Consider the following 27,856-nt stretch of genomic DNA (forward strand, 5'->3'; position numbering starts at 1 on the left):
TCTGTATTTTAGAGTCTGTTATGATTGACCCCCTTTCTATTTTTATCTTCTTTTTCCTTCCCTTTCCCTATGTTCATCTGTTTTGTTTCATAAATTCCACACATGAGTGAAATCATATGATACTTATCTTTCTCTGACTTATTTCACTTAAGCACACATAATACACTCTAGTTCCATTGACATTGTTGCAAATGGCAAGATTTTATTCTTTTTGATCACCGAGTAATATTCCTGTGTGTGTGTGTGTGTGTGTGTGTGTGTGTGTGTGTGTGTCAGTGGACATTTGGGCTCTTTTCACAATTTGGCTATTGGCAATAGTGCTGCTTTAAACGTTGGGGTGCATGTGCCTCTTCGAATCGGCATTTTGTGTCCTTTGGATAAATACTTAATATTGCAATTGCTGGGTCATAAGGTAGTTCTATTTTCAAATTTTGGAGGAACCTCCATACTGTTTTCCAGAGTGGCTCCACCAGTTTGCATTCCCACCAACAGTGCAAAAGGGTTCTCCTTTCTCTGCATCCTTGCCAACATCTGTTGTTTCCTGAGTTATTCATTTTAGCCATTTTTACAAGTGTGAGGTGGTATCTCATTGTGGTTTTGATTTGTAGTTCCCTGGTGATGAGTGATGTTAGGCATCTTTTTAGGTCTCTGTTAGCCATCTGGATATCTTCTTTGGAAAAGTGTCTGTTGATGTCTTTTTCCCATTTCTTCACAGGATTATTTGTTTTTTGGGTGTTGAGTTTGACATGTTCTTTATAGATTTTGGATACTAACATTTTATCCGATATATCATTTGCAAATATCTCATCTTATTCTATCGATTGCCTTTTAGTTTTGCTTATTGTTTCCTTCACTATGCAGAACATTTTCATCTCAATGTAGTCCCAATAATTCATTTTTGCTTTTGTGTCCCTTACCTCCAGGGATATGTTTAGTAAGAAGTTACTGTGGCCAACATCAAAGAGGTTGTTGACTGTTTTCTTCTCTAGGATTTTGATGGTTTCCTGTCTTACAATTAGGTCTTTCTTCCATTTTGAGTTTATTTTCGTGTATAGTGTAATAAAGTGGTCCAGGTTCATTCTTTTGCATGTCGCTGTCCAGTTTTCCCAACACCATTTGCTTAAGAGACTGTCTTTTTTCCATTGGATATTCTTTCCTGCTTTGTCAAAGATTAGTTGGTCATACATTTTTGGGTCCATTTCTGTATTATTTATTCTGTTCTATTGATCTATATCTATTTTTGTGTCAGTACCATATTGTCTTGATGATTACAACTTTGTAATACAGCTTAAAGTATGGAATTGTGATGCCTTCAGCTTTGATTTTCTTTTTCAACATTACATTGGCTATTTGAAGTATTTTCTGGTTCCATACAAATTTTAGAATTGTTTGTTCTAGCTCTGTGAAGAATGCTCATGTTCCTTTGAAAAGGGGTTGCAGTGAATATGTAGACTGCATTGGGTAGTACTGACATTTTAACAACATTTGTTTTTCCAAACCAAAAACATGGAATGTTTTTCCATTTCTTTGTGTCTTCTTCAGTTTTTTTCCCATAAGTGTTATGCAGTTTTCAGTGTACAGATATTTTGACTGGGTATTTTGAATAAGAGCTACTACGAGCTGGGTATGTATAAAAATACTTAATTTTACAGTCATTCCTAAAAAACAATGAAATTGGGAATTATATTTGTCAAGCAATTTTAGCCAAGACAATTCCTCAGATAAATATGGAAACTTATCATATTTATTTTAGGTGTGTTACTGAAAAATAAAAATTGTTTCATTGACCTAAACTATGATTTTTTTTGGTTTGCACACCAGTTAGTATTCTCTATTTGGCCAGCTCTTTACCATACCCATGACTTTCTGGCAGGTTTTTCCATTTCTCATTTTCAAGTCTAGTTAAAAATTGACAAAATGAAAATATATTACCCATGTACAAAGTGCCTCTTGATATTATGTGCATATATAATATGTGTCTAGATTACATGTATGTAATTACATGTGTTACATGTATATTACATATAATACATATATTATACACACATATTTACAAACACATATATATATCTGTATAGGTACCAAAAATAAGTAGAAAATAATAATAATGTCAATTGCATTCTATATTTTTTGTAGGCTATTATTTTGTTCTCAGTATAACTGTTCTGGATAACAATATGAAAAATGGCTATATTACATTTAAATTATTAAACCAGCTTGGAATGGTTGAAGAGTCAAGAGTCTATGAGTAAGTATAATTTAGTAATTTTTTTCTTTCATAAATTAAATGTTTGTTTTCTTGAGCATCCACTTTGGAATATAATACATATAGTGTAAATTTTTTTCCTCCAGAGAGTCTTAAAATATTAAATATTAAAATATCTCAGGTGTTATATTCTAATTCATTCATTGTCTGCAGAAAGATGTGGAATATGAAGTCTACTACTTAACTTCTTTATGTCATACACACCTAGGGACTACAAACATGAGGAAAACTTTTTTTTTTCTCTTTTGATTGTCATTCCTGTGTTCTTCTTCTCAAACTACCTTGCCTTCTATTTCTCTCTAGTTTTCAGGCAACATTGTATTCACAGTGATATGACCAAATGTCAAGTAACTTCTGTCAGTAGAGCGACCCAGTTTCAGTATTTCAGAGAAGCACTTGCAGCTACAAATCCTACAAAATAGAAGAGGGTTTTTTTACTTAATCTTCTATTTAGCTTTTTGTGTATAGATGTATGTTACATATACATATTTTAAAAGTTATCTAATCATCTCAAAGAATGTTCTCAGCTTGAATTTGTTGAAGGTATACCTGTCTATTTCATAAGTTCTCAAACAAGGAAATTCATTTTCTGGTAAATAAAAGAATGGTATGAAGATGCATGCTACTATTAAAATTGTGGTTTCCTCAGGGTGCCTGGGTGGCTCAGTTGGATAAGCGTCCGACTTCAATTCAGGTCATGATCTCTCGGTTTTTGAGTTCGAGCTCTGGGTCAGGCTCTGTGCTGACAGTTCAGAGCCTGGAGCCTGCTTCAGATTCTGTCTCCCTCTCTCTCTGCCCCGCCCCCGGGCCCCCATCTCTCTCTATTGAAAATAAATAAACATTAAAAACATTTTTAAATAGTAGTTTCCAAACTGCTGTGCTAGACTTCTAGAAATCTATTAAATAATGTAGCTTTTTGAAAGGCTCACAGGTAACATATCTAGTGATGCGATAAAAGAAACACTTTATTTTATTACACCTGGACTTACAACAGTTTGGTTTAAGTTTAGACTGATTACTGATGACATCATTCGAATTTCAGGAAGCATAGTTGGTATATCCAATGTTTACTGTTGTCACAGTCTAGGTAGTTACAATACCTGAATTGACTAAATCTAGTGTGTGATGGGATTCAGACTTGAGTACATCATGACATCCAAATTTATGCAACCATTAAAGTGAACCAGGGAAAAGTCTCTGCATGCTTATATATTTGCATATTAGTGTCACAAATAATGGCAGTGATGTATGTAATTTTACAGTATTATTATGAACCTTTGTTTAAAATCTAAAATAACAAAAATATACAAAGTAGCCATAGCTCATAATGAACGAAGTTTGTTTTGTAGACAAATCTTTAACACCTTAAAATCCACAAAGAAAATAATAGTAAAAGAAGTATATTATGATCAAATAATGAGAACCTGTGTACTGACATAACATAGAAACTATTTATAGTATCATGGGATACTAAGGCCACTCTTGGAAATAACATCCTGAGTCATAAGTCAGAGAAAATTTTTTTAACTGTGAGATAAATGTATTTTTAATATTAGAGCCTTACCAAATTAGTTTTCATAAAATTTTTAAAGGCTTTGCAGATAATTTAGTAGTTGGATGAAACTTGTCCTGAGTGAGCATCAATTTTTTTTGTTTTTCCCTTTTCTCAACTTCTTTTCAGTCACCCAAAGACTATTAAGTAAATCAAACCAGGATTTCAATCTAAATTCTTCATTTACATCAAGGCCCATATTTTAATAAGAGAAACTTCAAATTCTTTCCACCTAATTCTCAGTACGATTGACTGGGTTATAATAGTTATTTTGTAATAGTTTATTGCTTTATGTTGCTTAAAATAGTGTATGTATGTGCCTATCTGTGCACACACATATGCATATGATCCTTTATTTATTTTTCTAAAACATATGCTTTCTTTGCTTTTGAATCCACTTATTCAACAGGGTTATTCAGCACCACTGAAACTTATTCAGGCATTTCGCTAAATAATGGATACTCAAGCTAAAATAGCACTGTTACAGTTCTTAAGGAAGTCACAGAACACTGAAGGAGACTGATGAGTAATTACAGCTTTGAGTAAGAAGTTCTATAGTAGCAGAATACTTATGTGCTGTGGGTGTATGAAGAAGATGCAAGGAAACATTTAAAGGAGAGATATTGCAATCAAGGAATGGAGACAGTGTTTTCAAAGGCATGGAGATAGGAGAGTACCTGAGTTCAGTAACAGCTCACAGACTACAGTCCTAGAGAAGTTGTTTCCAACTTGTTCAAAAGGCAAATTGTGATTCTTCATTTCCTTTATAAACGTCATTGTGTATGCAGAACACCATGAAATATTGATATATTTTATTCACGTCCTTGAATTAGTGCATTTCTCATGAAGGATGATATATTCATGACAAATCTGTCCATCTATGACTGGCCAAGGGCTTTATTGTTCTTCTTTTAATAATTCTTTGCTAATAACTTTAGTCATGCTTTGAGATTTAAACTGTTTCAGAAACCAGGGAAGTCAGAGATTTTTAAATGACCTTTTGTTTCCCTCTTCAAAATTAAAACAGGAAGATTTGCTTACTGTAGAAAATGTGTCATATTATACAGTAGAAAATGAGAATCATATATAATTATATCATCCAGGGATGTTCACATTTACTATGTGGTCTACAACTATGTCTCCTCTTCCTTTACCTCCTCTTTTTCCTCTCTTCATTCTGGTATATACCCTTGTGCACACACACATTATTTTCTTCATTTAGCAAAATTAGGATCTTACCACAAATGTGTTCTGTATCCTGATTTTTATACTGAATGCTACAGTGCAATCATTTTTTGATGCCGCTAAATATTACTCACATGTTATAATATGATGCTAAATATAATAATATATAAATATAGGATTTTAAACAAGAGGTATCAATTTTGGACGTTCTGGTTGGAAGGATTCCCCCAGAGGATGAGTAATGGAGAGATTAGAGTGGCATGTGTCCAAAGAGGTGGCTGTTTTAATAATTTATGTGAGACATGATGGAGGTCTAGACTCAATATGTGGAGGTGTTTCTTCCTTTTTTTTTTTTTTTTTTAGGATTTAGGATAGATATTTTTTATGATTAATTAAATATGTGAAAGTTAAGTAAAGAAACCAGTTTTAAGATAACTAGTTAAATTATGATGCCATTTATTGAGCTAGGAAGTCATGGAGAGGAGCCAGTTTAATCATTCAATATAATTTCTTGAAAGCTTCTATAGGCCAATAACTGTACTAGAAATTAGGGATACCATTCTGGACAAATTAGATTGCTGTCTTTACATAACTTCTGTCTAGTGCAGCAGATAGACTTTACACATACATAATACAAATAAAATGATGATGTTCATCATTCCTCTATTCAAACAGAGGAATCTACATTGAGCAGGGAATTTGCTAAGTGCTGAAGATACTGTGATGAGAAAGATAGACATGGTCCTACCCTCTTTAAGCTTAAAGCCCTAATGAAATATATAACAGTTATAAAAATTAAATAAAACTACATAAATAAAATCTGAAAAATGTCTTGAGGCAAATTATAGTGTGCATGGAAACGTGAAATAAGGGACATGAATTAGTGAGGTCACTAAAAGTTTCTCTGAGAACATTTTATATTAGTTGAGACCTAAATGAGGGACAAGATTGATTTTCTTTGCTATATTACAGGACAAAGTATCAACAAATGCACAGATCCTGAAGCAGGAGGGAACATAGCCCATTTCAGGATCTGAAGGAATTTTCTAATGTCTTAGAATGGAGGCAGGATCAGCAAGAGAGATATGAGAGAAGTAGAGAGCCCCTGGATTTTGTAAGAACTAGAACTTGTAGGGCATATTTTGGGATTTATATTTTTCTCACTGAGCAAATGAAAATCACTAAAGGGTTTTAGTTGGGGCAGTTTGGTTGGAGCCGGGTTGGATTTTCATTTTGGAAAAACAATTTGACCACAATGTGTTGACAAGGAAAAAGACAGGATGCTGTTGCAAGAATATAGGAAAGGAACAGTGGTGTCTGAGTGCTTGCTGTGGAAATGTATGAATTCAAAGCAGATTCAGGATATTTAGTAGGAATAATCAGTAGGAATTTATGATAGATTGGATGTAGGGATTGAAAGAGGGGGTGATATCAAGGGCGAATCCTAGTTGTCTAGCTTGGGTAATAGGTAGTGGTGCCATTTAAAATAATAAGAAAATTTGTTAGTTGTAGGTTTTATTTTTATTTATTTTTATTATTTATTATTATTTTTTTTGTGTGTGAGAGATGGGTGTTGGGAAAGATGTCATTTAGATTTGAACCCTACTGAGTTTTAGACATCCTTAAGGTATGCAGGTACACATGGTGAAAAGCCATAGATATCAGCAAACAGAGCTCAGATAGAGGCAGAGGTTTGGTGGTCACGAGCAAATAGTTGGTATTTGAAATCATTGAAGTGGATGTGAAATTGTAGGGAGAGATAGCACGTTCCCATCTGGACATACTGACTCTGAAGCATCTCTGAGAAATCTAGATAACGTCTTAGAGATATGAACAATGACATTATATTCCATGAAAGAGGAGATAATATCAGTTCCTGGGGGGAATAGATATGGGCTTTGAGGAGAGTAATGACAACCTTTTTGGAGCCCAGCTGTTTCGAAGAATCAAAAGCAGGAAAGAGCAGGGATAAATATAAGATGGCACAAGAGCTGGAGACACCACTGGTTGCCCCTCAGCTGTTTTACGTATGATTGTTGCCTTTGCTCAAGCAAATCATTGTCACCTTGGAGGAAATTAACACGACAGATTTTTAAATTTTTTTTTGCTCTTTCCTCTTTTCTCTTTCCTTCCTTCCTCCTTTCCTCTTCCCCCTCCCCCACCTTCCTCCTACTCTCCCTCCCTTTCTTTCCTCCTTCTCTTACTTATCCTGCTCCTCCTCCTCCTTCATCACCTTCTTTGGAGTTTCCTTTGTAGTCAAGCAGATCCATATTGATCTGACTCCAGGCCCCCCCTATATTTCTGGCACATAGGGGTGAAGAATTTGAGTAGAGTGATGAAGAAGAGCATTGACGTGGCTGTTTGTTTTGCATTCACTAGCTTTGGAAAGTCATTTGTATGCTCTGATATTCAGTTTTCTCATCTGTAAACGGCAATACTAATAGTACCTAGTAAAGGGAGTTGTCAAGATAGTTAGATAAGGTCAAGCATGTCAAGCTTCATTATAGTTCTGGGTACACTGTAAATGCTCAGGAAATTGTACTTATTAAATTCTACATTTATTTTTTTCCTTTTGAATCTGAAGCTTTTGTAACAATTCACAAATATTTGACAAAATGGCACAGATCAATTAAGAATTATTATTTGAGTATCTTGTCCATTCAGGGAACTGTAATAGTTGTTACGGTGTCTAAAACAGGAAGCATAAAATGACTCCTGTAATCTTAGACAAATGTACAATCTAGACACCAAGTCAGAAAGACAAGATGCCCCACTTTTTTTCTCAAAAAGTGTCCCCAAATAATTTTGTATGAGGATACATATATTATTATTTTATTTTGTTTCAATTTATTTTAATAAATACTTCACAAATATGTTTTGGCTTTTTTTCCTTTAAGATTGTTGTTTCTATACTACATTAAGATTATATTGACTTTAGAGTTAAATTAAATTTTAAATTACTAATATGGTGAGCATATTAAATTTTCTGTTTAGGAAGAACAGATCATTTTATCAACTTCAAGAAGTCAAGATTCTTGCTCAGTTTTCAAATGATGTTGTAAATATTTCAGGCATTGGTTTGGGATATTTTCAGAGGTCAAATTGGCAATGTTTCCAATATAATTACAACATCCACCGTGTCATGGTACAATCACTTACCTATCCAGAAAGGTAAGAAAACTAAATTTTGATTTCAGTATATTATCTTTTAAACTTGAAAATACCAGTATGCTAAGAAATGGCTTAAGAATTCATATGTTCAGATATATGTTTATTGTGTATTTCAGATTATATTTTACACAAATATTAGAATATCTAAAAGGTGAAAAATGCACTTTTTAAATGAAAATTAGTTTGAATGAAGTTTAGTTTGGAGTCACATTACCTAGGCAAAGAAAAAACACAATCATTTCATTAGACACAATAAAAATGAAAAATGTGAGACAAATATCTGCCTTAGAAGTTGATCAATAATTTCTTACATATACATATATATTTATAGATTGGTTGAGATTCCTTTTGTACAATTCTTTAGATGGGGTTCAATGGCTGAAAACTCTATCATGAAGCATATCGTCATAGAAGATAGAAGTCATCAGGACTTTCAATGATTTTTCTCTTAACTTTATTTTTATTTGGGAAGAGAAAAAAATCCATTTTTATCTATTATATATCAGAGTCTAGACATCACTGGAGATTCAACCCTAGGAATATATTGACATCAGTGAAGCTCTAGCATATATACAATAACAGCAGGAGGAAAGTCTGACTCCTATGCCTTGGTTTCTCTGTTACATCACAAATATCTCCATTACACAAAAATGTGATACTATCCTGACTTGATGGGGATATTTGAAGACGATAGACTGTATCAGTATTTTTCTTTGTCCATTTAATATGCTTTTCTTAGTTCCATGTTCTCACAACTGGAGAGGTTTTCCTACTATCCTTGTGCCCATGATATTGATGTACATGTTCACCATGACAGAATTCATATTCCCACAGAAACACCTCTGTGAAAACATTAAGAACCACTAAGACCCCTTTAATGAGCTGACCATCTGTCAATTTGGATATGTGAGATGTGAGTTGTTCCAACTGTGAGTGCCAACTGAGAGTCAATAGCAATGGGTTTGTGAATTGCTAGCACTTTTTTAGGTGACTGTAGATCTTTCTTTTTATTTCTCTTTATTTTTCTGTATTTGTATATTTGATTCTCCAGTTACCTTTATATGAATGTTGAACAGAGTAAATAAGAAGTTTTGGAGAATAAAAATAATAAATGACAAGACCATGCATTTAGATGAGGTCTATATTAACAGAGGAAAACTGGAAAGATTGTTTGAAGTGTAAATTATTTTGTAACTTTTGGTATGAGAATATTTAGTCACTCAAAAGTCAATAATTAAGATGTCATTATAGTGGAAAAAATCTCAGGGTAATTCTACTTTTCTTTGCCTTTGATTGAAATACCTACCAAAAATACCAAAATATTTGAAATTTTCAGCTAGAAATATTAGTGATATTATTCCCTGCCAGAGTATACCAAAGACAGAGAGAGAGACAGACAGACAAACAGACAGACACACACACACACACACACACACATGCACACACACACACACACACACACACACACATTAGGGGGTAATGTTTAAAGGACTAGTCTCAAGATTTGTAATCTTCAACTGATCTCTGTATTTATTATCTTAAACATGAAAATCTTCTGGTAAACATAAGAATGCAGATTATACTTGTGTTTCCAAAAGCTAGGTTTTAAAGGGACCAAACTTGTTGCACCATCATAGCCTCCAAATTTCCCCCATTAATACTCCTCTGAGCTTAAGGAAGGTATGAACAGAGAAGTTTAGAGGTTGTAATTTTATACCTTCCTTCTGGTACTTAAGTGTAAAGAATTCATATTGTCCCTGAATAAAGTCTTTTCCCTATATATCACAACTGGAAAAAGAAAAAGAATTTTCTCTTCAGTCTAGAAGCATATAATGTAAGCTTTGGCCAGATACCAGGTATTAGCTAGAACCTTTATACATAAAATAGCACAGAAGCTCAAGATGAGAAAGAGAAATTTAACTACATACACAAGGACAATAACAGGAAATAAGGATAATCCACCCTTTGTTTATATGGGCAAATGATAGGACTGGATATTGCTTTTATCATTTAAGCAAAAGTGAACAGGGAAAACACAAAAAACGATAACAACAACAACAGTGACAATGACGACAACAAAATGCTGCCTATTTCAGCATAAGCAACATAGAAAAAAAGATCTAACAATCAAGATTTAGAAATAAGGTTGACCCTTTAAAAGATTTATTATAGGAAATAGATGGAAATTGTACAAATCATTGCTTGGTGTTCTTAATAATATTTAAGAAAACATTAATTCATTAAAGAACAAGAGAAGAGCACTTGTTTGTGATTATGAAACAGCTGACTATGATGCAGAGTGAGCTCACAGTTAAACTAAAGACAGTATCAAGTTTAGTATCAACATTAAAAATAAAAAAATAGAATTGATCACTAATGTAAAAAACTCATTTTATAATAATTTACAGAATAAGGTGATATACATAATATAAAAGATTGAGGAACAATTGTTGGGAAAAAATAATTGAAATGCAAAATATAGCTATCTGGTGTTGTTGAAGAGGAGACACAACAGAAGAACTAAGTGCAGATGTGATACAAGAAAACTGTCTTCAAAAGAAGACAAATTGATAGAGTGAACTAAGAACCAGAAACTAAAAGAGACCAATCTTTAGACTCACTCTTATATATTTTATTTTTTAAAATTTGGTGATAAAGAAAGAATTCTGCGAGTTCCTGGGTGGCTTAGTCGGTTAAGTGTCCAACTTCGACTCAGGTCATGATCTCACAGTCCATGAGACCAAGCCCCACATCAGGCTCTGTGCTGACAGCTCAGAGCCTGGAGCCTGCTTCAGATTCTGTGTCTCCCTGTATCTCTGCCCCTCCCCCAGTCATGCTCTGTCTCTGTCTCAAAAATAAACATAAAAAAAATTTAAAAGATAGAATTCTGTGGGGCACCTGGGTGGCTCAGTCTGTTAAGTGTATGCCTCTTGATTTCGGCTCAGGTCTTAATCTCATGGTTTGTGAGATTGAGCCCCTCATCGGGCTCTGCACTGACAGCATGGAGCCTGCTTAGGATTCTCTCTCTCTCTCTCTCTCTCTCTTTTTCTCTCTCTCTCTCAAAATAAATACATCAATAAACTTTTTAAAAAAAGATAGAATTCTGCAAGTGTTCAAAGAAATCTTCATAGAGTGGAAGATTAAATGTTGTAGCAACTGACGTGTCCATCAAATGGATGAATGGGTCACTATATGTATGTGTGCATATGTGTATGAATGTTATTCATCATAGAGGAAAGAAGAAAGAAGGACATGCTGCAGTTTGTGACAACATGCATGGACCTTGAGGACATTATATTAAGTGATATAAATCAGGGAAGCATAAATACTGTATCACTTGTGTGTGGAATCTAAAAAAGCCCAACTCATAGAAATAGACACTTGAATGGTGGTTACCTGGGCCTAAGGGGCAGATAAAAAGGTAAGATATTGGTAAAAAAATACAAATTTCCAGTTATAAGATGAATAAGTTCTGGGGTTATAATGTATAATGTAGTGATTATAGTTAACAGTACTGTATCATATACTTGAGAGTTGCTACGAGTAAATCTTAAATGTTGTCTACCAAAAAATGGTAATGGTGGTAATTGTTTTGTAATATATAAGTGTATCTAATCAACATGTTGTATACCTCAAACCTACGCAGTGTTATAAGTCAGTTATATCTCAATAAAGCTGAAAAAATAATTAATTAAAAAAGATATCTTACAAATCAGTAATAAAAGGATGAATATATTACGAGGATAAACAGACAAGGACACAAAAGAGAAAATGTACAAACTACAAAAATGATCTGAGCTTTTTATTTTATGTTTTATTTTTCTTTTGTTGTATAAATAATGTGTAATGAAGATGTAAACAAATATACTTTCTAATAGCTGTGGACATTCTGCCAAGTGCTTCCCCCTTACCTGTTTCACCAAATGGCTTCTTCATTAAAGACCTTATCCCTGCTGCTCAGAGTTCACATGAAGCAAAAGGCAAACTCTGTCACCACCTGCTCAGTTGTCTATTGTTTTGTTTTTTTTTTATTATTGTTGCGGTGGTAAGAGCTCTTAACATGAGATTTACATTCAACAAATTTTAAGTGCACAATATGATAATGTTTACTATAGGCACAATGTTGTATAGCAGATAATACAAACAAGCGAACTCCCTACTACAAAAGACAGAAAATCCAACTACAAGTCCCTAAAGATAAAAGGGTCATGTAGCCAGACATATCTGAAAATCCCATGGAAGATATGCCTCCTGGTTTGGCTGCATTCAAAGAACAGCTCTGTGCTAGCTCTTGGCTTTACCATTCACATTGCTTCATACTCTGTCTATAGAATACCAATTTGGCTACTACTTGATTCCAAGTTCTAATCCCATGAGGATGGGTGGAGAAAAGATTTTAAGGTCTCCTTGCATCTCACTGACTTTGGGCAAGTACATACCTTTGAACCTTACACTGTGGTCAAGGAAATAGATTCTTCTGATTGGCCAGGGAAATAAGTCGTTTGGTTTATGCTTACTCTGAAACAAGATGGAATCAAATTCAATCAAAGTTTATAAATTGAGAGTGGGATAAAGAATGATAAAGGATATATTATCAAAGAAGATTATATTACCTGAAAGGGAATAGATGCTTGGTGGCAAAAATAACAGGACACTACAGAAAAACTGAAAATATTTTGATAAATCGAGCAAAACATTAATTGAAAGTACATTGGCTTGTAATGTATCCTACTAAAGTTACATATTGGTTTAACAAAAAAAAATCAAAATTTGTTTGCCAGATGCAATTAACCTGTGAATGAAGGCAAAAAATGAATATTTAAGTGGGAGTACTCAAATTCAGATTTTTCAAGATACTTTAAACAATTTGGGGGTAAGTTAGGTTTTTTAAGTGGTTATATTTATTGTTCTGGATGGCTACAATGTAATATTTTGCCTGTAAAACAACTTGAGATTGAACATTGTAGTAACTCCTCAAATAATTTCCTCCAGTATATCTTGGAGGGCTTATAAATACATTTAGACATTTTGTACTTTTTCAAATTAATTAAATATTTCGATCAATAATTTTGTAGCTTTTGCCTGAATGCTTTACTTACTTCCTGATAACTTCTCTAGTTATTTAGTATTGCATTTAGTTGAATGGTTTCCAGATTCTTTTGAAAATACTATACATGGAACTTAAATTTAATGAGAGTATTTAGTTAGGAAAAGGCAACAGTATTGTCTTCAACTTAAAGAGTAATCTTAGAAAACCCATTTACAGTTACATTATTTGTGCTAAAGTCTTCAACCTTGCATTTGTGTCTTTGAAATTGCCTGGCTGAAGGCCGACCCGTGCAGTACTTTGGGGGAATATGAGGATTGGAACTCTAGAACTCTGAAGGGTGTTTACAGGTAGCAATTTTGACATAACTCATTTTACATTTTCCCAAAATTTGTTCATCCTTCTTGAAACCTGTCCTCCATCTTCAATATCCACACCCCACTTTTTCCTATGTCCCCAAATGATGTTCTCTAGGGCACTGTAATTTTGAGAGGTGATATGGGTCAGGAACTCCAAAACAATGTCAACTGTGTGAGTAGTGTATGCATATAGTGTTTCTATATGTAATGTAAGCTACACCTCATATAAGAATTAAGTAGTTTTAGGATGACTGGAAATGAGCTTTTTCCTTTCTGTTCTTTTCTGTTCTTTTCTTTGAGAGAGCAAGAGAGTGGGGAAAAGGGGCAGAGGAAGAGAGAATTAAGTAGTTTTAGTATGACTGGAAATGAGCTTTTTCTTTTCCCTTTCCTTTCCTTTCATTTTCCTTCTTTCCCTTCTTTTCCTTTCCTTTCCTTTCCTTTCCTTTCCTTTCCTTTCCTTTCCTTTCCTTTCCTTTCCTTTCCTTTCCTTTCCTTTTTTCTTTGAGAGAGCAAGAGAGCGGGGGAGAGGGGCAGAGGAAGAGAGAATTAAGTAGTTTTAGGACGACTGGAAATGAGTTTTTATTTTCTTTCCTTTCTTTTCTTTCTTTTCTATTATTTTCTTTGAGAGAGAACAAGACAGCAGGGGAGGCGGCAGGAGAAGAGAGAGAGAGAGAGAGAGAGAGAGAATCTGAAACAGGCTCCATGCTCAGCTCACAGCCCTATGTGGGGCTCGATCCCACAACCCTGGGATCATGAGCTGAGTCGGAATCAAAAGTTGGATGCTCAACTGACTGAGCCACCCAACCACACAAACTCTCATATTATATACTATTAGAGTCATTATTGAACAAAAATGTTATACCTAAATATTTTTAGAAATTCAGTTTTTTAATTATTAAGGGACAAGATAGTTTTATTAATATTCTCCTAACATTGTTTTAGATTAAAATTCTCTTGCAGTTATATAAGGATTTTTAAAATATTTGATAATTGAAATAAGTGGTTCTCTTTAATTTGCTTAAAAGTTATGATGACATAATTCCAATTTGCAATTGTAAAACTGGACAACGTAATCAGGGTTTTTCAAGTTGTAATCATAAAAGGTACAACATATATATTTTCACTATGCTGTTAGGTGCAGTTTATAGTTATTACACAAATATCCAATAAGCAATAGAAATCTTAACAACATTGAATTAAAAGTACCTTACATAAATATATAACAAACAAATATATTTTCAGTCAATCCTTACTGTTCATAAAACAATTGTTTTTTTGTATATTTGTCTTGTGATTTAATTTGCTCTAAATATTTTCAGTGGCAGAATATACATAAAGTTTATACTTGGATGATAATAGATGGCCAATTAAAGCAATCCCTTTTTTCTCATTTTTCTTCTCTTCTCTTTTTGGTCCCTAATTTAACTTTTCTTAGACCTCATTTCACCTGTAAATACACAGCTAAAGCAAAAGATTGACCAAGCCAATAATTACATGAAAGAGATCTGTTTGTCTTGTTAAAGCAATTCGTCCTTAAAATGCCTCATTCCCAATATTTTTATGAAACTGTCTCATTCTCCATATATATATCCTTCTACCTTCTTGTAAAACTTTCCTTTTGTAGTCCTTTTGAAACTTCCTACACAAACTCTGTATTCGCTTTCCCACACTATCCTCTCTGATAATGCTGTGATCAGAATCTTCACCCAGTGGCTTTGTTGGGGACATAGGAAGACTCTGAGACTATTAAGAACTTCAGAGAAGAAAACTTGCATTGATTGCAATTTCATCTCATAAAGTGGAACTTATTGTCCAAATTATTTGCCCTAAATGTAATTTAACTTTCTTTTTTAGGGAACTAGCACACATGGAAGGGATTTTTTAGGTGCATGTTTTGTATGATGTATACCATTTAAGGGAAAATTCTTATGTACCAAAGAAAGATAACTTCTTTGAAGAGGTAGGCATGAAAGAGATATCCCAAAGTTTTCTTTTTTCTGTTAGTAAGCTGCTTTCAAGATGAATAATAGTGGCTAAATTTGTTTAGATCTACTACATCCCAGACATTATTTTTGCGATCCTTGCAACACCTTTCTGAGGTAGGTATTTTCTTTGTTTTATTAGTAAAGGAACAGAAACGGAGGGGTTTTGTATAGCACATCTACGGTTTCTAAGCCTAGAAGTGCCTTTGCAATGATTTGAAGCCTGGCTTTTCTTCGGTTTTTAATGTTCTTGTTTTCTTTTGTTTTAGTTGCTGTTATTTTTATAGGAATAAACATTTTTTTTCATTAATTAATGTAGTGAATTATTTCCATTATGGAGTATTCAGGCAATTTAATTCAAATATAATGTTAAAACTAAGAGATACCACTGTTAATATTTTGTCATGCTTACTAATAATCACACATGTTATAACTGAATCATGAATCTAATTATTTTTTTAAGTTTATTTTGAGAGAGAGAGAGAGAGAGAGAGAGAGAGAGAATGAGCAGGGGAGGGGCCAAGAGAGAGGGGTGGGGAGAGAGAGAGAATCCCAAGCTGGCTCTGTGCTGACAGCGGGGCTTGAATCCACACACTGTGAGATCGTGGCCTCAGTGGTAACCAACAGTCAGATGCCTAACCAAATGAGCCATGCAAACGCCCCTGACTCTGATTATTTATGTTAAATTATAAGCAGGCTTTCTGTGTAGAATCATGAAGCTTATTCACTGCAGTAGCTTTGGGGGAATCACTGTTTACATAGATAACAATGTGAACATAATGTACTTGGGGTTGTGCAGTACCTTGGACCTGATTAGAAGCAATTTTTTCTTCCAAAATGTAAGTTAGTGGCTGCCATTATATTCTGTCTTTTGTGGAACATTCAAATTGGTCTTTCCTGTTTTGTTGAGTACTTTGTTTTTTTTTTCCCTCAGTGCTTGCTTATCATAGATACTGATTTTCTGTGCAGAGACAACTATCTGCACGGTAAACAATTTTCCTTGTTTTACATTCATAGAAGGAACATCAAGGATGAAGAACAGTTTCAAATCTTGCACCTTAGCACATGATGTTCACACCTTCGTACAGATTGTTGGCGAGCTGTAGAGAGTTGACTTTTTCCATGCATTTCTCTTTTCTGAGTCACTCATAAGGGGAAAAGAAATGGTAAAAGCAGACAGATGTGTCCACTATTATATGTCAATCCCTATTTTCTTAATCATTTTTATACGGACAAATATTGTACACAATTCATTCATTGGTTAATCAGTAAAAATAGGGTAATGTAATCGAATATGCTATAGAGAAAAAATAAGCATGCATGTAATTTTAACTTTTATGTAAAATATAAACAGTGAATAGACTATGAAAATTTACCAAATTTATACAATTTAGATACAGTTGTTTCTACTCATGAGGAAAAACAAACAAACAAACAAAAAAACTTGTGGGTGGTTAGCAAAACACAGCATTCCCTGCTGGTTGAGGGTGCTAACAGATGCTTGGATGAAATGTATAGTTTAAGTTTAATTACCTAGATAATTGCCATAACTGTTTAGTTGCTTTTCCTATTTAGATCCGTCCCTACAGATAATGTGCAATTAATGAGAATTAGCACTGCCAAATTATTGGGAACGTGAGTTATAAAAGTGGGACGCCGTATGGCCCAGATATACTGTGTATGCATTCAACCAGTAATTATCTCTCTGTAACAAACTCTGATAGAGACTACAGCATCGTTCCTTCAGGGCATTTCCAGGAGAGTAGGGCCTTTGAACTTAGGGATTGAGAGGAATATTTCTAGTGGAAGTGACCTGGGATGACTTCCTGCGAAAAGTGGGACTAAATCTACTTTTAAAAATTTTACCTAACAGTAAAATGTACTCTTTGGTGTATAGTTCTATGAGTTTTGATAAATTCATAGAGTCATACACCACCATCACATTCAAGGTACAGGACATTTCCATCAATGACAAAGACTGCCTTGTGCTGCCCCCTTATTTTCAACCCCACTACCCACTCCCACTCTCTGGCAACCACTGTCTCTAGTTTTTTCTTTTCCAGATCATTATATAAACAGAATCATACAGTATGTACAGCCTTTTAAATATGGCTTTTTTCATTCAGCTTCAAACATTCCAAATTCATGCATTTTGTTGCTTATATCAATGGAATGTTATTGATGACTACCGCAGTTCGTTTAACCACTCACCAGTTTGAGGACATATGGTCTGTTCACAGTTTTTGATATCTATCTATGAATAAAGCCAACATAAATATTTGCATGTAGGTTTTTATGTGAACATAAGTTTTCATTTCTCTTGGATAAATACCTAGCAGTGAAATCGCTGGGTCATACTGTAAGTGTATGTTTAACTTCATATGAAACTGCCAGACTGGTTTCCAAAGTGACTGTACATTTTGCAATCCTGTCAACACTTAGCAGAGTTCCTTTGCTCTCCTGCATCATCATCAAGTTTTTTTGTTGTTTGGTTTTTATTTTCTCATTACTAATTTGTGTTTTTAATTTGGATTTCTCAAATGACACATGATGTTGATGGCCTCTGCCATTTAATTGAGGGTATAAAGATTAGTTAGTTTAATGTGATTATTAATATGGTTGAGTTTAAACCTGTCATCTTATTATTTTCTTTTCTATTTGTCCCATCTGTTCTTTGTTCCCAGTTTTGTCGTTGTCTGCCTTCTCTTGGATGAATTGAGTAGTTTTAGGATTATGTTTTATTTCCTTTCTGGGTTTATTATTATTGTTATTAACTCTTTGATTATTTTGGTGGTTTATTTGGGGTTCATATTATAATCCTTAATTTATCAGAGTCTACCTCCAAGTGAATTTTATCACTTCACATTTATTTTTTTTTTTTTTTATTTTTTATTTTTTTGGAAGTTGGTGTAGTGTATTGCTTTTATTTTTTTTTTATTTTTTTTTTTTATGTGCATTATCTCATTTATTCTTCAAACCTTATGAGGTTGGTACTATTTTTTTTTTGTTTGTTTGTTTACATTTATTTTTTTTATTTTTTTTATTTTTTAATATATGAAATTTACTGTCAAATTGGTTTCCATACAACACCCAGTGCTCATCCCAAAAGGTGCCCTCCTCAATACCCATCACCCACCCTGCCCTCCCTCCCACCCTGCCCTCCCTCCCACCCCCCATCAACCCTCAGTTTGTTCTCAGTTTTTAACAGTCTCTTATGCTTTGGCTCTCTCCCACTCTAACCTCTTTTTTTTTTTTTTTTCCTTCCCCTCCCCCATGGGTTTCTGTTATGTTTCTCAGGATCCACATAAGAGTGAAACCATATGGTATCTGTCTTTCTCTGTATGGCTTATTTCACTTAGCATCACACTCTCCAGTTCCATCCATGTTGCTACAAAAGGCCATATTTCATTTTTTCTCATTGCCACGTAGTATTCCATTGTGTATATAAACCACAATTTCTTTATCCATTCATCAGTTGATGGACATTTAGGCTCTTTCCATAATTTGGCTATTGTTGAGAGTGCCGCTATAAACATTGGGGTACAGGTGCCCCTATGCATCAGTACTCCTGTATCCCTTGGATAAATTCCTAGCAGTGCTATTGCTGGGTCATAGGGTAGGTCTATTTTTAATTTTCTGAGGAACCTCCACACTGCTTTCCAGAGCGGCTGCACCAATTTGCATTCCCACCAACAGTGCAAGAGGGTTCCTGTTTCTCCACATCCTCTCCAGCATCTATAGTCTCCTGATTTCTTCATTTTGGCCACTCTGACTGGCGTGAGGTGGTATCTGAGTGTGGTTTTGATTTGTATTTCCCTGATAAGGAGCGACGTTGAACATCTTTTCATGTGCCTGTTGGCCATCCGGATGTCTTCTTTAGAGAAGTGTCTATTCATGTTTTCTGCCCATTTCTTCACTGGGTTATTTGTTTTTCGGGTGTGGAGTTTGATGAGCTCTTTATAGATTTTGGATACTAGCCCTTTGTCCGATGTGTCATTTGCAAATATCTTTTCCCATTCCGTTGGTTGCCTTTTAGTTTTGTTGGTTGTTTCCTTTGCTGTGCAGAAGCTTTTTATCTTCATAAGGTCCCAGTAATTCACTTTTGCTTTTAATTCCCTTGCCTTTGGGGATGTGCCGAGTAAGAGATTGCTACGGCTGAGGTCAGAGAGGTCTTTTCCTGCTTTCTCCTCTAAGGTTTTGATGGTTTCCTGTCTCACATTCAGGTCCTTTATCCATTTTGAGTTTATTTTTGTGAATGGTGTGAGAAAGTGGTCTAGTTTCAACCTTCTGCATGTTGCTGTCCAGTTCTCCCAGCACCATTTGTTAAAGAGACTGTCTTTTTTCCATTGGATGTTCTTTCCTGCTTTGTCAAAGATGAGTTGGCCATATGTTTGTGGGTCTAGTTCTGGGGTTTCTATTCTATTCCATTGGTCTATGTGTCTGTTTTTATGCCAATACCATGCTGTCTTGATGATGACAGCTTTGTAGTAGAGGCTAAAGTCTGGGATTGTGATGCCTCCTGCTTTGGTCTTCTTCAAAATTACTTTGGCTATTCGGGGCCTTTTGTGGTTCCATATGAATTTTAGGATTGCTTGTTCTAGTTTCGAGAAGAATGCTGGTGCAATTTTGATTGGGATTGCATTGAATGTGTAGATAGCTTTGGGTAGTATTGACATTTTGACAATATTTATTCTTCCAATCCATGAGCAGGGAATGTCTTTCCATTTCTTTATATCTTCTTCAATTACCTGCATAAGCTTTCGATAGTTTTCAGCATACAGATCTTTTACATCTTTGGTTAGATTTATTCCTAGGTATTTTATGCTGCTTGGTGCAATTGTGAATGGGATCAGTTTCTTCATTTGTCTTTCTGTTGCTTCATTGTTAGTGTATAAGAATGCAACTGATTTCTGCACATTGATTTTGTATCCTGCAACTTTGCTGAATTCATGTATCAGTTCTAGCAGACTTTTGGTGGAGTCTATCGGATTTTCCATGTATAATATCATGTCATCTGCAAAAAGCGAAAGCTTGACTTCATCTTTGCCAATTTTGATGCCTTTGATTTCCTTTTGTTGTCTGATTGCTGATGCTAGAACTTCCAGCACTATATTAAACAGCAGCGGTGACAGTGGGCATCCCTGTCGTGTTCCTGATCTCAGGGAAAAAGCTCTCAGTTTTTCCCCGTTGAGGATGATGTTAGCTGTGGGCTTTTCATAAATGGCCTTTATGATCTTTAAGTATGTTCCTTCTATCCCGACTTTCTCAAGGGTTTTTATTAAGAAAGGGTGCTGGATTTTGTCAAAGGCCTTTTCTGCATCGATTGACAGGATCATATGGTTCTTCTCTTTTTTTTTGTTAATGTGATGTATCACGTTGATCGATTTGCGAATGTTGAACCAGCCCTGCATCCCAGGAATGAATCCCACTTGATCATGGTGAATAATTCTTTTTATATGCTGTTGAATTCGATTTGCTAGTAGCTTATTAAGAATTTTTGCATCCATATTCATCAGGGATATTGGCCTGTAGTTCTCTTTTTTTACTGGGTCTCTGTCTGGTTTAGGAATCAAAGTAATACTGGCTTCATAGAATGAGTCTGGAAGTTTTCCTTCCCTTTCTATTTCTTGGAATAGCTTGAGAAGGATAGGTATTATCTCTGCTTTAAATGTCTGGTAGAACTCCCCTGGGAAGCCATCTGGTCCTGGACTCTTATTTGTTGGGAGGTTTTTGATAACCGATTCAATTTCTTCGCTGGTTATGGGTCTGTTCAAGCTTTCTATTTCCTCCTGATTGAGTTTTGGAAGAGTGTGGGTGTTTAGAAATTTGTCCATTTCTTCCAGGTTGTCCAATTTGCTGGCATATAATTTTTCATAGTATTCCCTGATAATTGTTTGTATCTCTGAGGGATTGGTTGTAATCATTCCATTTTCATTCATGATTTTATCTATTTGGGTCATCTCCCTTTTCTTTTTGAGAAGCCTGGCTAGAGGTTTGTCAATTTTGTTTATTTTTTCAAAAAACCAACTCTTGGTTTCGTTGATCTGCTCTACAGTTTTTTTAGATTCTATATTGTTTATTTCTGCCCTGATCTTTATTATTTCTCTTCTTCTGCTGGGTTTAGGCTGCCTTTGCTGTTCTGCTTCTATTTCCTTTAGGTGTGCTGTTAGATTTTGTATTTGGGATTTTTCTTGTTTCTTGAGATAGGCCTGGATTGCAATGTATTTTCCTCTCAGGACTGCCTTCGCTGCATCCCAAAGCGTTTGGATTGTTGTATTTTCATTTTCGTTTGTTTCCATATATGTTTTAATTTCTTCTCTAATTGCCTGGTTGACCCACTCATTCGTTAGTAGGGTGTTCTTTAACCTCCATGCTTTTGGAGGTTTTCCAGACTTTTTCCTGTGGTTGATTTCAAGCTTCATAGCATTGTGGTCTGAAAGTATGCATGGTATAATTTCAATTCTTGTAAACTTATGAAGGGCTGTTTTGTGACCCAGTATATGATCTATCTTGGAGAATGTTCCATGTGCACTCGAGAAGAAAGTATATTCTGTTGCTTTGGGATGCAGAGTTCTAAATATATCTGTCAAGTCCATCTGATCCAATGTATCATTCAGGGCCCTTGTTTCTTTATTGACTGTGTGTCTAGATGATCTATCCATTTCTGTAAGTGGGGTGTTAAAGTCCCCTGCAATGACCACATTCTTATCAATAAGGTTGCTTATGTTTATGAGTAATTGTTTTATATATCTGGGGGCTCGGGTATTTGGCGCATAGACATTTATAATAGTTAGCTCTTCCTGGTGGATAGACCCTGTGATTATTATATAATGCCCTTCTTCATCTCTTGTTACAGCCTTTAATTTAAAGTCTAGTTTGTCTGATATAAGTATGGCTACTCCAGCTTTCTTTTGGCTTCCAGGAGCATGATAAATAGTTCTCCATCCCCTCACTCTCAATCTAAAGGTGTCCTCAGATCTAAAATGAGTCTCTTGTAGACAGCAAATAGATGGGTCTTGTTTTTTTATCCATTCTGATACCCTATGTCTTTTAGTTGGCGCATTTAATCCATTTACATTCAGTGTTATTATAGAAAGATATGGGTTTAGAGTCATTGTGATGTCTGTATGTTTTATGCTTGTAGTGATGTCTCTGGTACTTTGTCTCACAGGATCCCCCTTAGGATCTCTTGTAGGGCTGGTTTCGTGGTGACAAATTCCTTCAGTTTTTGTTTGTTTGGGAAGACCTTTATCTCTCCTTCTATTCTAAATGACAGACTTGCTGGATAAAGGATTCTCGGCTGCATATTTTTCCTGTTTAGCACACTGTAGATATCGTGCCATATCACTTCACATTTAACATGAGAACCTGAGAGTAGTATAATTCCATTTCTCCCATCCTGGCTTTTGCGCTGTTGTTGGCAGACATATTACTTGGATATATGCTAAAAATTCCATAATACAGTATATCATTTTTGTTTAAAGGGTCAATCTATTAAAAAGATATAAATAATTAGGAAAAGTCTTATATATTTATATATTCACATAGTTACCATTTCTGATACGCTTCTGTTATGCCGATGCATATTTTTATCTGGTGTAATTTACCTTTGGACTAAAAGAGTTCCTTTAAGGTTTATTGTTGGTTTGGTTTGGTTTGGTAGTCTGGGTTTGCTGGTGTGAATTCTTTCAACTTTTATGTGTCTGAAAAATTCTTTGTGATGCCTTGATTTTGAAAAATAGTTTCTCTGGGTATAGACTTCTAGTTTGACAGTTTTGTTTTTTTTTTAATTTCAGTTAGTTAAAGATGTTGCTGGACTGTGTTCTACTATGCATTGATCCTAATGAGAAATCTATTGCTATCCTTCCTTTGTTCTTGTAAAGATAATATGTCTTCCCCACCCCCACCGCCCCTGACTGGCTGGTTTTATTATCGCTTTACTATTGATTTTAAGCAGTTTGATTATGATGTGACTTACTTGTAATTTTCTTCATACCTCTTGTGTTTGGTATTTGTTAACCTTTTTTGGACCCATAGTTTTATAGATTTCATCAAATTTCATCTAAAATCGTGACTAGTTTTTAAAATACATTTTTCCATGTCCCCCCTCTCTCCTGTGCCTTTGGGGACACTAATTTCAAGTTCATTAGGCTGCTTGAAGTTATCCCACAGCTCACTGATGCTCTGTTAATTTTTATATTTAATTTTCTCTATGTATTTTATTTTGAATACTTTTGTTGTTATGTCTTCAAGTTCCTATTCTTTTATTCAGCAATGTTTAATCTGATATTAATCCTATCCAGGGTATTTTTGATCCCAGACATTGTAGTTTTCACCTCTGCAAGTTTGACTAGCATCTTTTTGTATTTCTCATTTCTCTATTTACTATTTGAACATATGAAATAAAGTTATAATAACTCCTTTAATGTCCCCTGCTGATTCTCACATCTGTGCTTTGTTTTGGGTTGGTTCCAATTGATGACCCTCATATGGGTTCATTTTCCTGCTTCATTGCATGTTTGGTAATTCTTGACTAGATGATAGATTTTTGTGTATTTTATTATGTTGGGTGCTCTATATTTTTATATTCCTATAAATATTCTTCAGGTTTATTCTGAAGATGCACTTAAGCTCTTATAAACAGGTTGATTTTTTTTCGGGTCCTGTTTTCAAGATTTATTAGGCAGTCCTGGAGTAGTTTAGGGTTAATTACTCCCACTACTGAGGCAAGAACCTCCATATGCCTTCCCCAGTGACCTGTGAAATACTGGCTTTTCCCATCTGGCAGGTGGGAACAAGCACCTGAATTAGTGCTGAGAACCTTAAGTAACTTTTAAAAACAGTATGATAAGCTTGGATGTGGTGATTTATTGTACAAAGGCCCTAGGGAGCTTTTTAAAATAAGGAAGTACATGTATTTTTTGTAATTTGGAATAATACATGGATTTAAGTTTTTAAAAAATGAACTATGTTTGAATTTTAGAGTTTTTTATCACTAGATTTCTTCTGTTATTTTATATAATCAAAGTAATGTATTTATCTCACTAATTTGTGGTAAGTAAAGCATTTGAAATGCAATATTCAGTGTTCTTTTTAAAACTAAACAAGTAAACATATAATAATCTCCCCATGGTAGTTCAATATATAACACAAGTTTTCTTCTAAATTATAGTTTTTAAAAAATTTTATAGGTTGGGGAGTAGGAACTAATAACATAGAATAAATGATGTCAAAATTAGAGTCCTGGCAGAGGAAGTAGACAGGCTTTTCACAACGTAAAAACAAAGAAAATTAATATTTCTCATACATTTTGATGAAACTTAACTTTTGGTAGGTATTATAAACCTGCCCCAGCTGACTTGTAATGCTTGCAAAGATTTGTAAAATGTAGAATATTTAATTCAAAAATATGCATTTATTATATTACTGATTGAACATATTGTAATATTTTATTGTAGAAAACAAGTAAAACCACATTTGTCTTTATATTATAAATATTTGAATAGAATAATTACTTAATGGTTGAGGTAATTTGCCTATTAATAAGTCTAATGACACACTTGTTCTACTATGACAACTTAAAAATGAGGTAGATCAGGGAGGTCCAGAACAGTGAAGTCACATTCAATGGATAAGCGGTATAGCGGCATAGGTAAAGAATTGACACGAGTATATATACATTTGTTTGGAGAAGTGGTAAAGTCATTCCTACACCTATTTCTTAATAATGAAGGAAGGTTGATGATCTCTGATAATGTGACAAAAAACTACTTTTGCTAACACCTAAAATTCTTATGATTGAAGTATTATCATTTTATATTCACTGTTATAGCATTAAAATTAAAATTCCAAGGTGCCTTTATTATTTCAAATAGAAGATACTCTAGTATTCTGTTTCAGTTTTTATAATTAAAAATGAGTATGTCTATATTTTATTATTTTAATCAAATTTGCAGACATAGAAAATTGATTTATCTAAAAATGAATAACTTGACTAAAAATGCTGTTGAATATTTTAAAAACTTGTTCAGTGGTGTCTCAAGCAAGCTAGAAGGAGATTGGGAGCAATGTGTATCTTGAATTAGAGCAATGCATCTTTTCTTTAGCTCCTTTCCTAAACTTTAACCTATCTTTTCTTATCCTCCTTGATTACCTGTTTTGAAAGTTTTTAAGACATTAATGGGAGATAAAAACTAGACAAGATGCTCGATTCACCACAGTGATTTGACTTTTCAGAAATATTCAAATGCTAAATACACAATCTCTCCAAGACACAGAATTCTTTACTCATTATTACTTCCATTTTAGCAGGTGGAAAAAAGGAATGATTACATTATTTTGACAGAATTTGTCTATGCAGTTAAGCTCCATTCTTTCATGGTGGCTCTCCCAGTAGAAAAAGTGGCCCAGCCACTAAGAGTTGAGTTCAGGCTTCAGCTATTTCAGTATCCAAAAATATTTCCCATATAAAGTTAGTATCCCAAAGAGGCATCAAGGAGAGAAGAATTTGAAACACAGTTTTTTTCTTTCTCATAAATATTGTGTCTACTTCATCCCTGTGTAGCCAAGTGAGATGGAATGGAAAGGATGCTATAGATTTTTCCCTGCATTTGGAAAACTAATTAATTACAGGCATTGAATATTCTAATGTTTATGAGAAAAATAATAAACTTTGCTGCTTTTTATTAATAATTATTTCTCTCTCTCCCTTGCTTTTTCACAGACCACCACTTTGCATATATAATTTTGTTCTTAAAGGAAATGAGGAATTATTTCTCAATCCAAGCACATGCACATCAGGATTCGGTTTGTGATTAAAGAACTTGTAAATGGGAACAATGTAATCAGCATTTCTTTATGAAGGCATTGTTCAATCTGGGATTCACATATTTCTACTTCCTGAATAAATTTTAAAAATAAAAAATATAGAAAAATGTTAAAATGCATATAGTAAAGCATTCTGAATATATTCTAAAAGCTGTTTATCTCTGTTTACCTCAATCAAATGTTTATCATTAAATGTTTCCCTTAATTACTTAATAGATAATATGTCTTTAGAAAAAAGAGAAGCCTATTGTTTCAATACACTGTCTAAACTATCATTTTCTACTTGTCAAACTGCAGTCATAAAAGAAGTATTTTTAATTGTAAATTTGTCACTTCGAGAAGTCGCTTGGATTAATGTAAATTTGGTAAACATAAATTCACCTTGTGTTTAGTGATCTATTTGGCATTTAGAGATATATTTGATTTATTTGGCATTGTAAATAAATTTATTTCTATGGAGCACAGTAATATATGGGTCCGTAATGTTTAAGGTCAGACTTTGGGTCCACCTACTGATGGTGTGAACTTGAGTAGCTAAACTTTATCATGTTTCAGTCACCTAAGAATTTTTGTGAAGATTGAGTCAATATTTTGACTGGTGTCTTTTCAAATTAGTATAATAATAGTAAGAAATACGTAATGAAAATAATAATAAAAATACTGATAGTTAACACTTACATACATCCCTGTATTGCTACACAGTTTAATAACACATATATCAATTCATTTAATCCTTACAAAAACCCTATGAGATTGACCTCGTTATTTCTGCTGATAAAGACATTGAGGGATTCCTGGGCCTCCACTCTCTCACGTATGTCTGAATACTCCCAAGGTTTGTTTCATGTGTGTTTATAAACCAATATGTCAACTACAGTCACAGTCCGTGTGTTTTGACTTCCTGCTATTAGTTTGCTACAGCTTCCACAGCAAAATACCACAGAATGGGTGGCTTAAACAACATAAATTTATTTTCTCACAGGCGTGGAGTCTGGAAGTCTAAGATCCAGGTGTCAGTGGGCTTAATTTATTCTGAGGCCTCTCTCCTTGACATGCAGATGGCTGTCTTCTTGCTGTTTCCCCACATGGTCTTTGTTCTGTGCATGATGTCTCTTCCATGTGTCTGAATTTCCTCTTATGAAGACACCAGTCCAGTTGGATGAGGGTCTACCCTAAAGGACTTATTTAAATTTAATCACTTCTTTACAGACCCCAATTCCAAATATAGTCACAGTCTGAGGTGCTGAGGGTTAGGCTTTCAGCATATGAATTTGGCGGTGGTGGGGGTGGTGGTGGAAGGGAGTGGGGTGGGGAGGCACAGTTCAGTCCATAATACCTGCCATGACTCATTAGCTCCACAATGATGACCTTTGCCTGATAAGCCATTTGAAGATTAATTGGGGTCATTTTTGTTGCCCATCTGGAAAACACTGATGTGTGAAGACTCTTGATGTACTAGATGAGTGT

At 34.4% G+C, this 27,856-nt stretch overlaps 1 protein-coding gene across 9 annotated transcripts in view; it reads left to right on the plus strand.

Annotated features, from left to right (window-relative positions):
• The window catches only part of LIPI (lipase I), a 75,246-nt gene extending 48,389 nt beyond the window's left edge, over window positions 1-26,857 (plus strand). For 3 of the 9 annotated variants that reach the window (XM_042903143.1, XM_042903142.1, XM_042903145.1), the window contains exons 9-11: window positions 2,137-2,248; window positions 7,998-8,174; window positions 26,286-26,857. In XM_042903143.1, coding sequence (XP_042759077.1) covers window positions 2,137-2,248; window positions 7,998-8,174; window positions 26,286-26,376 — 380 coding nt within the window. In that variant the 3' untranslated portion in view covers window positions 26,377-26,857. Of the gene's footprint in view, window positions 1-2,136; window positions 2,249-4,227; window positions 4,554-7,997; window positions 8,175-9,008; window positions 9,247-12,955; window positions 13,048-15,434; window positions 15,541-26,285 lie in introns of those variants that run through there. The other 6 variants (XR_006193007.1, XR_006193008.1, XR_006193010.1 and 3 more) reach the window with 6 other exon arrangements.
• Window positions 26,858-27,856: the final 999 nt, after the last annotated feature.

The sequence above is a fragment of the Panthera leo genome, chromosome C2 (genome assembly GCF_018350215.1).
Source record: "Panthera leo isolate Ple1 chromosome C2, P.leo_Ple1_pat1.1, whole genome shotgun sequence".
NCBI classification, from domain to species: domain Eukaryota; kingdom Metazoa; phylum Chordata; class Mammalia; order Carnivora; family Felidae; genus Panthera; species Panthera leo.